Source organism: Aspergillus affinis, assembly GCF_023601865.1.
Source record: "Aspergillus affinis strain CMG 70 chromosome Unknown NODE_91_length_156827_cov_84_776504, whole genome shotgun sequence".
In the NCBI taxonomy this organism is placed as follows: Eukaryota; Fungi; Ascomycota; class Eurotiomycetes; order Eurotiales; family Aspergillaceae; genus Aspergillus; species Aspergillus affinis.
Genome location: NW_026515872.1, coordinates 57310 through 70234, shown reverse-complemented (window position 1 = coordinate 70234; position 12925 = coordinate 57310). Strand labels below are relative to the sequence as shown.

The 12925-nt window shown below is 50.9% G+C and overlaps 3 protein-coding genes across 3 annotated transcripts; 2 read left to right on the top strand and 1 right to left on the bottom strand.

Moving 5' to 3' along the window:
* Window positions 1–1107: 1107 nt before the first annotated feature.
* On the top strand, window positions 1108–3190 carry skn7 (putative stress response transcription factor SrrA/Skn7; the record flags this gene model as incomplete). The annotated part of the gene is made up of 5 exons (XM_053103473.1): window positions 1108–1179; window positions 1250–1393; window positions 1451–2344; window positions 2403–2592; window positions 2661–3190. The coding sequence occupies 5 exons, from the start codon at window positions 1108–1110 to the stop codon at window positions 3188–3190; spliced, it is 1830 nt and encodes a 609-aa protein (XP_052953154.1).
* Window positions 3191–4510: 1320 nt separating this feature from the next.
* KD926_011214 (translation initiation factor eIF2B catalytic subunit epsilon) lies at window positions 4511–8147 on the top strand (the record flags this gene model as incomplete). The annotated part of the gene is made up of 6 exons (XM_053103472.1): window positions 4511–4591; window positions 4705–4761; window positions 4867–4991; window positions 5068–6239; window positions 6299–6959; window positions 7499–8147. 6 exons carry the CDS (start codon window positions 4511–4513, stop codon window positions 8145–8147), a joined length of 2745 nt encoding a protein of 914 aa, XP_052953153.1.
* A 795-nt stretch (window positions 8148–8942) lies between these two features.
* KD926_011213 (dehydrogenase) lies at window positions 8943–10196 on the bottom strand (the record flags this gene model as incomplete). The annotated part of the gene is made up of 3 exons (XM_053103471.1): window positions 8943–9066; window positions 9168–9625; window positions 9789–10196. The coding sequence occupies 3 exons, from the start codon at window positions 10194–10196 to the stop codon at window positions 8943–8945; spliced, it is 990 nt and encodes a 329-aa protein (XP_052953152.1).
* Between the last annotated feature and the right edge of the window lie 2729 nt (window positions 10197–12925).

The window sequence follows — 12925 nt, the reverse complement described above, 5'->3', positions numbered from 1 at the left end:
CGAGACGAGAGCGCAACAAAGGTCGATAGATAAAAGACCGACCAGGAAAAAAGACCGTTTGTGGCTGGATGCGAAAGGGTCGACCGAACCATTTACCTTTGCCCACCGTCCCACTCGGTCCCCGAACCATTAATTATTCATGAAATTGAAGCCTTGAAGGCCATTCATTCCTATCCTCACCGTCTGCCCAGGATTTCCCATTACTCAACTGAATTCACCTGGACGGTCTCCATCTTACGACCGTTAGTTACCTTCTCGTGCTCTCTCTCCCTCTCTCCCTCTCTCTTTTTCTCTCTTCTTTTTTTCCCTTTTCCAAACTTCCCACCTTTAGGGCAGGTTACCCATCCATCCTTTTTTTTTTTTTTTTGCTTTTTTCTAATTTTTTTTTTTTTGGTTAACCCCCATCCGCTTTCTCTCCCTCTCTCTTTTTTGTTACCTCATCCTCCCCCCTCCCCAATTTTCCCTCTTCCTACTACTCCGTACCTAACTATCAATTTTTCTTTCCTTGTGTTCCTATAAACCTACTATCTTTTATTACTTTAATTTTCTTTTAAGGATTATTACTTCTATCCGGTCCTCCCTTTCACGTCGATCGATAGATTCCCTGGAACTCTGATCTCCCCAGACTGTGCCGCATTCGGGGGTTCTCGAAGTTCTGCGACGTGAGCCTGTTGCTTGTTCGATCGGTCGCGACCCATCTAGCCCACGATGGACGGTGGCCAGACCTCGACCAACGCCGCCCCCGCGGGCAACTCCAGCGATTTTGTACGTGCTGCCCTCGAGGTAATTGTGACTGTCGGATGACGATCGTTCATTATTTTGTCGTTCTTTTATTATTGTTCTTCTTGTGCAACCTTCTCCGTCCTTTTGCTAACATGCCGTGCTCTTACCTAGGTGCGAAAGCTTTACAAGTGAGCCTTCCTTCTCTTGCCTCTCTCTCTCTCTCTTGCTCCCCTTTTCCTCTCCCTACCCCCTCCCAGTTTTCCCACTCGGCAATCCCGGCTTGACACCATCCGTCTTAGCCGGTCTCTTGCCCTCGTTGGATTTACTTGGTGACCTTGTGTGTCCACTGGACCAATAAATGACTGACTTCGTTTCGCGTCAAGAATGCTGGAGGACCCCTCATACGCCGAAATCGTGCGCTGGGGGGATGAAGGGGATAGTTTTGTGGTCTTGGAGGTAATGCGCCCGCCCCGCGCCCTGGAATTCGCCGTCGCCATCCCTCCTCGGCTAACTCGTCCGACTGCAGTGCGAGAAATTCACCAAGACCATCCTTCCCAAACACTTCAAACACAGCAATTTCGCCAGTTTCGTGCGACAGTTGAATAAATACGATTTCCACAAAGTGAGACAGAATAACGAGGAGAACGGGCAATCGCCGTACGGGCAGAATGTAAGGCTACGGTCGTGTTGAGTCGGGGAGAAAGGCTTCTTCTAACCAGGAATCCAGGCGTGGGAGTTTAAACACCCCGAGTTTCGGGCCAACAGCAAGGAATCGCTCGATAACATTCGACGGAAAGCGCCAGCCCCTCGCAAACAGGCCCAGAGCAACGACGACGGGCTTCCGACGCAGCAGATCGATCTCCTGAACCAACAAATTGTGGCGCAACAACAACAGATCCAGCACCTTTCCGATCGCTACGCGCAGTTGACGGTGGATCACCAGTTGATGTTACAGGAGCTGATGAGAGTGCAGAAGACGGTATTGAACCATGAAAATGTGATCCACCAGGTTATGACCTACCTCCTCTCGGTGGATCGTCAAAGGCGCGACAGCAAAGGGTCCGCACCGTTCCCGGCCCAGGGCCAGCCCAGTTCGACCATGAGCCCTTCCCAGGTGGCGTCGATGGACGACGAGCCCTCGTCCCCCTTGCAGCATGCCTCAAAGCTCCTCAACGATATGAATGCCGAAATCCAATTCAATCTCACCGGTCTCGATTCCGCGGGCGAGCCGCCCAAAACCGCTCCGATCGTAACCACCCCTTCCCTCGAAAACGCCCCGCGAAACGGCGTGGTGCGTCCGCCGACCGCGCCGGGGGCCAACCCCGCCTTGGTATATCCCAAGATGAACGGCGAGATCGACCAGGTGGTTTATCCTGTCGGCGCGACAAACGGAATCGATCCCATGTACAGCGACCATGTGAACAACGTTCCCTACCCGATGCCTCCCAAACAGGAAGTCGACGAAAGCCGACGGCAGTTTCCCGACAACCGAAAAAAGAGTACGAATGTCGACCCCGGCTGGATGCGCCCCCCACAGATCTTGCTTGTGGAGGACGATGCTACGTGCCGCCAAATCGGTGGGAAATTCCTTTACTCATTCCAGTGTGTCATTGATACCGCGGTAGGTTACACTTGCTCAAGAGGAGACCGGTTCAGTTCTTCCACTAACGATAGCGCAGTTTGATGGGCTCGAGGCTGTAAACAAGATCCAGGACGGCTCCAAATATGATCTTATCCTGATGGATATTATCATGCCAAACTTGGACGGCGTCTCCGCTTGCCATCTAATCCGCCAATTTGACCGAACTCCCATCATTGCCATGACTTCCAACATCCGAAGTGATGACATTCAGCTATATTTCCAACACGGTATGGCCCAATTTGTACTGCTCGAATCGATCTCTAGGATAACCTCAACTAACCCAAATTGCGACTAGGCATGGACGATGTATTGCCCAAGCCCTTCACACGAAAGAGCCTCCTCGACATGCTAGAGAAGCACCTAGTTCACTTGAAGACCATGCCGCAAGGCATAGAGGCTCCGCAACCCGCTCCGGCAGCGGTCACCATGGCCGCTCAAAGCTCGGCGGGTCAGTCGGTTAAGGAGGACAGCTCCCCGGGCCAGTCACCCGCCGCGTCGATGAGCAACTGGCAATCACCCGGCCAGTTCCAGGGCATGCCCGCAGTTCATCCGAACCTTCAGCAGGTTCCCGGTCAATATGTTCCTGCAACTCCCGCCCCTGCTGCATACGCCGTGGACCAAAACGGAGTCCAGTATCCCACTGCAGCCCCCGTCGCGATCCCTGCAGCACCGGCTGCAGTACCGGCAGCACGACCCCCACCGCGACGGCCGGTCTCGGATATGGCTGGCGTGGCCGAGAGTCCCAATATGACCAAACGTCCGCGTGTTTACGCACACCCACCCCAGTCGATGGTCAACCCCGTGCAGGCGACGCGGACTGGCTAAAGCTCGCTATATTTTCCTACTGTATATTTTTTTTACTTTCTCAGAGGCCGGTCTCTGCCTCGCTCCGCCTGCATTGTAACCTCATTACCATCCTGTTTCCCTGTTTGACGAATCTCATATATTCCTAATGAAACTTGAGTCGTATGATATTCTCGTTATATTGTTGGTGGGGGGCGGTGGTTGTTTTTCGACATATATCGGCGTTTGTGGACATTTCTAGCTGCCTGCTTACAATTTCTTCGGTCTGCTTTCTTATTGCGAATACTCCTGTCGGGTTATCTGGTCGTCTTATATCTATATCGAGGGTTACATCGGAAACGATGGATTCTATAGTGAACCTATTTCTTATGTGTACACCCCTACTGTCAAGGGTTCTTTCAATTATCTCTACAGATCATCTTGATCCCCCCCTTTTTTTTTCCTGTTCACATTTTTGCGCAATCTTGAATTTACAAACCATGGCTACAACCCGATGTTCATTGCCGGGTTCCAATTAGTTCATGGCAATCCTCCTACGAAAGACTGTATGTATGAATGTAACTCAAAAACAATATGGAATCCATTTCCGAATGCACAATGCCGGGTCCACGCAATGAGGACCACAATTCCCTCGATAGAGGTCCACCATAGGACAATGAGCACCTTAGTAGTGGGCACCGACAGACAAACACGCACACACCGTGACGGCATACCGGCGGGTCGTCCTCCGATCTCACGAACAATTCCTCCGAGATGCCTGAATGCCAGGGTCGAGGGGTTCCTCCAGGGCTGACCTGGTCCTCGTCAGCGTTCTAGACCGGCCGTGCCTGGACAAGGGATATGATTCCAAATGTTCCAGGAGGGCCCAGGCCTTGCGCCATGTTCTGGGCTCTTTGCGGCTGGAGACACCGGTCCCAGGTGTGGCTTTGCCTCTTCTCGGGTCATGTGATCTCACGTGCGAGGGGAGTCTTTCCCGGACCCCGATCCGTGGCGCGGGGCACAAACGGAGCAAACAACGCAAACAGACAAAACCCATGCGGTGGGATGTATGACTCCGTTCGGAACGATCGATAGGCTTGGCGGAGTTTTTTTTTCCCTTCGAACAAAGTCGAGAGATCGTGTTGGTGGTTTTTGTTCGACACGGGTTTTTATTTCGCACGTCGGTTTTAGATCTTTTACTGCAGTGTTGGCTTTTCGTCTCTTTGAATTGTCTGTCTTTCTTGACCTAAGCTGTGAAGTGCGGGGCGCATAGACGATGTGAGTAGTTCTGCTGTTCTTTGTTTTCCCCTGGCAATCAGTGTATGACTGACAACGCCCTTGAACTTTTTTCGTCTACAGCCAATGGGTCCGAAAAAGGGAGGCAGCGCCTCGAAGCAGAGAGGGAATACGGCGGAGGAGGTAGAGGAAACTCTACAGGCTGTTGTACGTTCATCGCGTCCTTGGTGGTGGGAAGAGAGAGGGGGGTTGATGTCATGAATTGTCGCATGGCAGTGGGGTATGCGAAGCTGTGATGGCTAACCTCTGAGATACTCTAGGTCCTTGCGGATACCTTCGAGACGAGATTCGAACCGTTCACCCTTGATACACCTCGGGTACGTATTGCTGTGGTGGGACAATCGCCTTGTGGAAGAGGATGGCGGGGAATCGAAAACGAGGTGTTATTGTGAATCTGACGGCTGACACTCGGCGATCAACAGTGTCTCTTGCCTTTGGCAAACACCCCCTTGATTGAATATACGCTCGAGTTTCTGGCCAATGCAGGAGTGGAGGATGTCTTCCTATACGGCGGAGCTCACTCCGGCCAGCTGGAGAAGTACATCAAGTATGTGAAGTTCTCGTGACTTCTTGCGCTATATGATGCCAGTTAGGGGCCGTGCGACTAACGCGGATAATCGCAGTGCGTCGAAATGGCGATCGCTCTCCTCGCCCTTCAAACAGTTGAACTTCCTAAAATCCACCTCTACGTCCGTCGGAGATGTCATGCGTGATCTTGACGGAAAACACCTTATCACCGGTGACTTTATCGTCGTGAGCGGCGACGTGATCAGCAACCTGCCCATCGAGGGCGCCCTGGCCAAGCACCGTGCCCGTCGCGAGAAAGACAAGAACGCCATCATGACCATGATCCTGCGGGAAGCTGGCCGAAACCACCGCACGAAGTCCACCTCGGTGTCCCCCGTGTTCGTTGTGGACCCGACGAAAGACCGCTGTCTGCATTACGAGGAAATCGACCACCATTCGTCGGAATCGTCGCGTTTGAATATCGACTCGGAAATCATCCTGACGCACCGGGAGCTTGATATTCGCCAGGATCTCATCGACTGCAGCATCGACATTTGCACCCCCGACGTGCTGAGCCTGTGGTCTGATAGTTTCGATTACCAGACCCCGCGGAAGCAGTTCTTGTTTGGTGTTCTGAAGGATTACGAGCTGAACGGAAAGACGATCCACACGCATATCATCAAGGACCACTACGCCGCCCGGGTGAGGAACTTGAAGGCCTACGATGCCGTGAGCAAGGATGTCATTTCGAGATGGGCGTACCCTCTGTGTCCCGACACGAATCTGCTCGCCGGACATACCTACGATCTGCGGAAGGGATACTTGTACCAGGAGCAGGGAGTAACATTGGCTCGCTCGTGCGTTGTGGGTCGACGAACGGTCATCGGGCAGGGCACAAGCATTGGCGACAAGTCGACTGTCAAGAACACGGTTCTGGGGCGGAATTGCAAGATTGGCAAGAACGTCACTCTGGACGGTGCGTACATCTGGGATGGCGCGGTGATCGGGGATGGGACGACTGTTCGCCAAGCTGTTATTGCCGACAATGTGACCTTGGGCAAGGACTGCACGATCGAGTCCGGCGTCCTTCTCTCGTATGGGGTGAAGATCGCCGACGGAACCACTGTCAGCGAAGGCAAGCGCATCACGAAGGCTCCTAGGGAAGAAGATGGAGTTGTGCCGGCCAGCGATCCAGCGGTGGTTGGCAACGACGGAGAGGGTTACGAGTATGTTCCCTACGAAGACGAGGACGAGTCTGATGACGAAAGTAACGCTTCATCTGGCTTGGGTATGTTTCTCCCCCCACGCTTATTTCACCCAAGCACCTGCTAACTTCCATCCCCACAGTCTACAACATGGCAAACCTTTCTCTCTCCACAGAGTCCATCTCAACCCTATCATCCGAGATCTCCGACTACGGCGGCTCCCGTTCAGGAGGCTACAGCGACTCCGACTCGGACAACGAAGACGAAGACCACTTCGTCCACGACGCCGCCGTCAGCGTCTACGACAGTCTACGCGAAGGCATCACCTCCGACGTGGTTCAGCTCGAACTAGTCAGTCTCCGCATGACGGCCAACGCCTCCGACAACCAAGTCCGCCGCGCCGTAGTATCCGCATTCATGAAACGCATCCCCCAGCTAATGGAAAGCGGCCGGAGCCCCAACGACGCCATCCAGGACATCTTCGGCACGTATCAGGAGATCGTGGAACGTGCGCTGTTCGACCGCGACACGGACAAGAAACCCGACCAGGTGGATCTCCTGCTCCTGCTGCAGCAGGACGTCGTGAGTCGGCCGCCGCCCGGGGATACGTTCTTTGTGGTCCTGTGCAGTGCGCTGTATCAGTTAGAGGTTTTGGAGGAGGAGGCGTTTGAGCAGTGGTGGGCTGATGAGCGGTCCAGTGGTAGTGAGGAAATGAAGGAGGTTAGGAACCAGGCGAAGAAGTTTATTGAGTGGTTGGCTACTGCGGATGAGGAGGGGAGTGAGAGTGAGGAGAGTGATGATGAGTGAGTGAGTTAGCGTTTTCTGGTCTATTTGTTAGTGGTGCATATATCTATCAATCAAGAGCCTGTTGATGAAAAATTTGGGTTTCTGGTTCGAGTATGTTGTGTGTGTGTATGATGTATAGATTCGATTGTCAGGGGAGGGGCAACGGGGTGATCGATGCGATAGATATGATTGCTGGGGTGCTTAAATACGACCTACGATGAGCACCCAACACGTAGGTAGGTATCGATGAATATGCTAGACTAGTAACACACAGCTGGACTGAAAAAAAATAAAATAAAATAAAATAAAATAAAATAAAATAAAAATAAAATAAAATAAAAATAAAAGGATTGGTTGACAAGAAGGGGATTCGACCCTGTCCCTTACGAGATCCGTGTAAACACCTTTTTCAGGAAAGGATGTATATATATATAGAAGGCCCGGAGGGCCTACAATACAGTTGTCCGTCCGGCCCTTACCTATGCGAGCCACGCCTGGCATACCCTAATCGGAGGAAGACACAAGATAACACCCCCGATCGAACACTATCTTACAGGAAAACTGGCCGGTTACCACGCGAGGGCCGCGGACGGGAAGCCAGCGAGCTCACAAAACAGATATGCAAGAGGGTAGGAGATAGTGCCTTCCGGCCGACAGTCTACAGACAGGAGGTGATAGGATACAATAGGCCTATGCCACAGGGCTGGGATCGAGCGTGGATCAAGAGGGCAATGCCACCGGCAGCGAAGAAATGGACTGAAAAACGCAAGATATGGGAGGCGGTCCTAGAGAGATGGAAAGAAGAAGGGGAGGGGCTCCGTAGGAGCCCGTCCGAGACAGTCCGAGACAGACCAACCAAGGACCTGCTTAAGCTTCAGGTCGGTCTGCACAAGGCCGAGAGCTCTGTACTAACACAGCTCCGGACAGGCAAGGTAGGACCAGCAGCTTTCTTATATTACGCAAAGGTGCCAGGATGGGACTCCCCGACGTGCCCTAAGTGCAACAAGGGGAAAGAAGACCCCAGGCACGTTATTGCATTCTGTATGGCGTACCACGAGGCCAGACACGACCTGGAGATACAAGGACGGATAGACGTTGAGCAGCTGCTCACTACCCCTAAGGGGGTACAACGGGTAACAAGGTGGTGGATACGGAAAGGAGTGGTTGACCAATTCCGGCTGGCGAATAGGTTGATCGAGGGTTAATGAGGCTGGTGCTAGCAAAAAGGTTATAGGGATATGTACGAAGAGCGAGAGGCGTATCATCGAGGCGGAGGGGTTTTTACCCAGTAGGACCTATTATTATATATAGATATCTCGTGAAACGGACGCCTCCGGCCATCTTGCCTGTTGTGAGGTGATGCGTTATTATATCCTATAAAAAAAAAAGCATAGCATGAAGTATGAAGAAGAAAATGAACGAAGTACGGAGTAGACAATGACCGAACTCAATCGTCCGGCATAACACAGCAAGAATATCATGTCAAATCTGAAGCCGCAAAATATCAATCGGGCAAGATGGCCGAGCGGTCTAAGGCGCTAGGGTCAGGTAATCTGATCTCTCATATTCTTACGAATATTCCTAGTCTCGAAAGGGGCGTGGGTTCGAATCCCACTCTTGTCATTTCTTTTTTCTCCAAACTTTCTGGACTCCCAAGTCGGGAGGTGGGGAGGGCAACCCTAAAATGCTTCTTTTTTACGTTTCTTCTGTAAAAAGGTTGTTCTGCCTATGTCCCGCCACTTCTTCTGCTCTGCCACATCGCAGAGTTGACTTCAAATCAAATCATATCCTTTTAACCTACGAGACTAGTTACAGCTGCCTGTTCATAGTTCTACATTGACCAGCATAAAGTCGTACTCGGCATCTCAATGATACAACGCTTGTTGTGGATATATACCCTCGGAAATAATAAAGAAACGAACCAACATTGTTAGATATTGTATACATCACGCTCATAATACTGTTCCTATAACCAATCCACCCAACACCTCCCAACCAAATCATGCAACAACACCCCCGAGCAAATCCACGCCAGAAACAGTCTCTTTCAGCAAGGCAACAGTCTCATCCCAGAGCTTCACCTGAGCCCTTTCACCATCCTCTGACAAGACGAACGAAGACGGTCTATCATGATCGAGTGGTTAGTACTTAGTATATCTCTCTCACACAACCACCCAAAAAAGACCAAAAGAGGGCGTTTAAACCATCGGAGAAATCAAACATACCTCTTTACCACCTGCTCACTAACATAAGCACCCCTCTCATCCGCATGCAACACTGCCGCATCAACCAAGCAATGGCCGCCCTGAGCCGGCGTCCACGCAAAGAGCCTATTAAATAGACTCTTTCCCGGCGTAGAATCCGCGCGATGTAGCTTGCTTGCACAAAGACCCGGATTGACCCCGTTGATTATAACATCCGGACCTGTTCGTTGAGATAGTTCGCGCAGCCATAGTATATTGAGTAGTTTGCTAGTATTGTAGCGGTCCATGCCGGTTCCGAACGAGTCGGGATCGTCCAGGCGGGATAGGATGCTTGGAGCGTCTTTTTCTGGGAATTTGGACCAGAAGTGGACTTCTGATGTGACGATTGTGAGGCGGGAGGGGGTTCCTTGTGTCCTGGCTGTTTTTTGCATGGGGGTGAGGAGGAGAAGGGAGAGGAGGGCTGTTCCGAGGTGGTTTATCTGGGAGGGGAGGTTGTTAGTGGTTGGTTGCTGGTTCTTACTAGGTATGGATGCGTATGTGGGTTAATTAAATGTGCATGCGGCAAAGGATAGATAGTCAGAGAGAAGGAAGAAAGAGGGAAGAGAGACAATCTAATAGAAAAAGAAAAGAAAAGAAACCAACCTGAACATTCATCTCATGTCCCGTCTGAGCCCTCTTATACTCCAACAGCTTCACACCCGCTGAAAGAATAACAATATCCAATCTCTGCAGAGCCTGTGCGCGCTCCCCGAAGGCTCTTACACTGTCAAACGACTCCTGATCCAGCTCCCAGACCTCGACTGTGCAGGCCGACGAGGGATTGTCGCGAAGAATCTCTTCCTTCGCGGCATCGCCCTTGGACACGGTGCGGACGGCCAGGATGAGATGGCTCAGGCCTCGTGCAATTAATTGTTTGGCGGCTTCGAGGCCGAGCCCGATATTACTGCCTGTGATGATGGCAGTTTGGCCCTGGAGAATCACGGTTGTGGGCAGGGGCTTGGGGCAGAAGGTCAGTTGGCGGTATAGGAAGCCTGGGAATGAGCCGCCCATGGTGATGGATCTATATTTGTGTCAGTGGTAGCAGAAGAGGAGGGTAAGAGGAGAAAGTGAGAGAAAAAGGACATCGATGCGACGGCTGGGATCGATGACATTATATTGTTATATCGAGACAAAGAGCTGAATCTAGACATCGCGGAAATATACGGAGTAAACATCGGAGATAAGCCACGCACTCCGCGTATTTACGGCCGCCGAGCTTACATAGTACGGCCTCATTTGCCTTGCTGCCTGCAGCGGGTGCAACCAACTTGGTCCGAATGGATGTTGTGTTGGTTGCAGTTGGGGCACTTGCTTACTGCGTCCTGATATGCTCCGAGACGTGGCATTGTTATTGATGATTTACCAGAACTGCCCGGTAGGCAATCAGTTGACAGTTTGGCCGAGTGGTTAAGGCGCGCGCCTGCTATTCATGAAGGTGTCACTGTTAAACACATGATGTCTCTGTCTTAGTATATAATAGCGCGTACTCTCGAGTGCGCAGGTTCGAATCCTGCAGCTGTCGTTTCTTTTTGAAGTTTTTGCAGATCTACTATCTTTACCCATGACTTCTTGTATATATTCACTCACTCACGATGGTATTAAACTGCTATCTTACCCTCGCGAGTTTGGCAACGCAAAGAAACCAACAGGGAAAGACCAGAAGCTGAAGTCGAACAAGCATTACAATTCAGCTGTAAGACAGATAAGATACAACAATCCCCTCCAAATATCTGAAATCTCAACCTCTTTGGCTGATGTAGCGGAGGCTTCGTGCCATACATGATGGAACGATAATTACCTGGTAGTGTCACATCTGTCACACTCGCTCATGTAGCCAAAATATGATATCCACTTTCACCAATCACGGCAAGATGGCCGAGCGGTCTAAGGCGCTAGGGTCAGGTACCTGATCTTCCATATTCTTACGAATATTCCTAGTCTCGAAAGGGGCGTGGGTTCGAATCCCACTCTTGTCAATCATTTTTTCTCCTGTTTTTGGCCCATTCCATCAATTGAACACCTGATTGCTTGACTGGATGTTTTTTTCCTTTCTGTTTCTTGGGGATAGTGAAGTCAAGAAGTCGATCTGGTGTGTTCATAAACTGCATTATCTTATGTAACCCCCCTTCACTTCCCAGCAACAACGCTCGTCTCGCTATCAATGCCCCCACAGTGCGGATCATACTGAACTGCTCCTTTCATAGCAGCATTGATTCGAACCAGTCATCTCAAGGCAAGAAAAGTAGATTCCTCGCGTATTTTCATGGAATTGTCGATCTAGTTGGCCTGGGATGTTTGCCCATCCTCATCCTTTATTTCCAGGTCATAAGGTTGGACAATTCATGTCAGCCAGCATCTCTGCCGCATCCAAGCCCCCAACACTAAGCCGTAGAGTCTGCAGCACTTCGTCACACTGCCCAAGGGCTATACAAGATGTGACTCGAACCAGCTGCATCATGAACCACTTTCTGATTGATCCTGCCCGGGCCAGTCTCGCCCCGACAACCAGACACCAGATAAGCGCTCCTGGCAGGTGAGCCCATGATCGATCAAGATCTGGGTGCTGGAGACTTGTTCGCAAGGCGGCCAAGCTTTCATTACAATCCGTTGTATCGAGATTGTAGGATGTAGATCTTGACCAACTGAAGAGAAGGGCTGCATGGAGTATGGCCTCTGCTTTTATATCGATACTGCTTGTAATGAACGGTCTGATCGCAAGTAAATCGTAGTATATTGCCATCTGCTGGGCGGAGCAGTATCCTTGGGTGGCTGTTGGGGAAGAATGGCTAGCACATTCCCTGAAAAGAAATAACAGTCGGGAAAAATGGCCCAAGATCATGGCTAGTAAAGGAGTGGTTGGTTCCGGAGAAGTGTCGTGATTTCGACCAAAAGTGAACATTCTTAGATCTAAAGGCTGATCGACAGTAGGAAAAATACCACCTGACTGGGAATTATTATCCGCAGACGTAGCAATCTTTACAACGCCCTGCAGTTGTTAGATTCTGAAGAGTGTTAGAAAGGCATGGAGAGTTTGCGTATGTGCATACATACAGGGGCATGCTTTTCGCCAGATGTCCTTTGAACCCTAATGTCTGCATGCCTCCTCGCATGCGAATCAGCTCATATATGGCTTGTTTATGTCGGAAAAAGGAGCTGCGATCCTCATTTACCAGCTGTAGTATGACGACATCAGCGTTCCATGTCCGAATGGAGGGACATCTCACATACATCGAATATTAGGACTGAAATCAAAGCGGCGATATTGGTATCGCTGATGGCTTCTTGTAAACTACCCATTGACTCATTTATCAGGCCCCGGGTGATGACAAGCTGACGCAGAGTTAAATTGCAGATCTCCCGTATTATTGAGGTCGTCCCATGCTGATGCTGTGAGGATCTTAGCGCTCATGAGCGGCGCACAAGTAACTGCAGCGAGGATCACGATGCGAAAAGAAGGATGGACATCGCGGCTGTAGTACAGGTACTGATCCAGAACTTGAAAGAGCCGAGGTTAACGATATCCTTCGTTTGCAATCATTCGACCCTCGATAGACCTACAGCTCTGCATTCGCTGATGACCGATGTGCGCTAGCGGTAACATAGAAGACACTAGAGGAGAGTCGACCTCGCTATAAGGACTCATCCAGTCCAAGGGCTGTGATATCCGTGTCTGTCGTCGGCCATCTTGCTGGTGACGACGTTTCGTGATGTGCGAACGCACTCGGCTTAATCGCTCACCC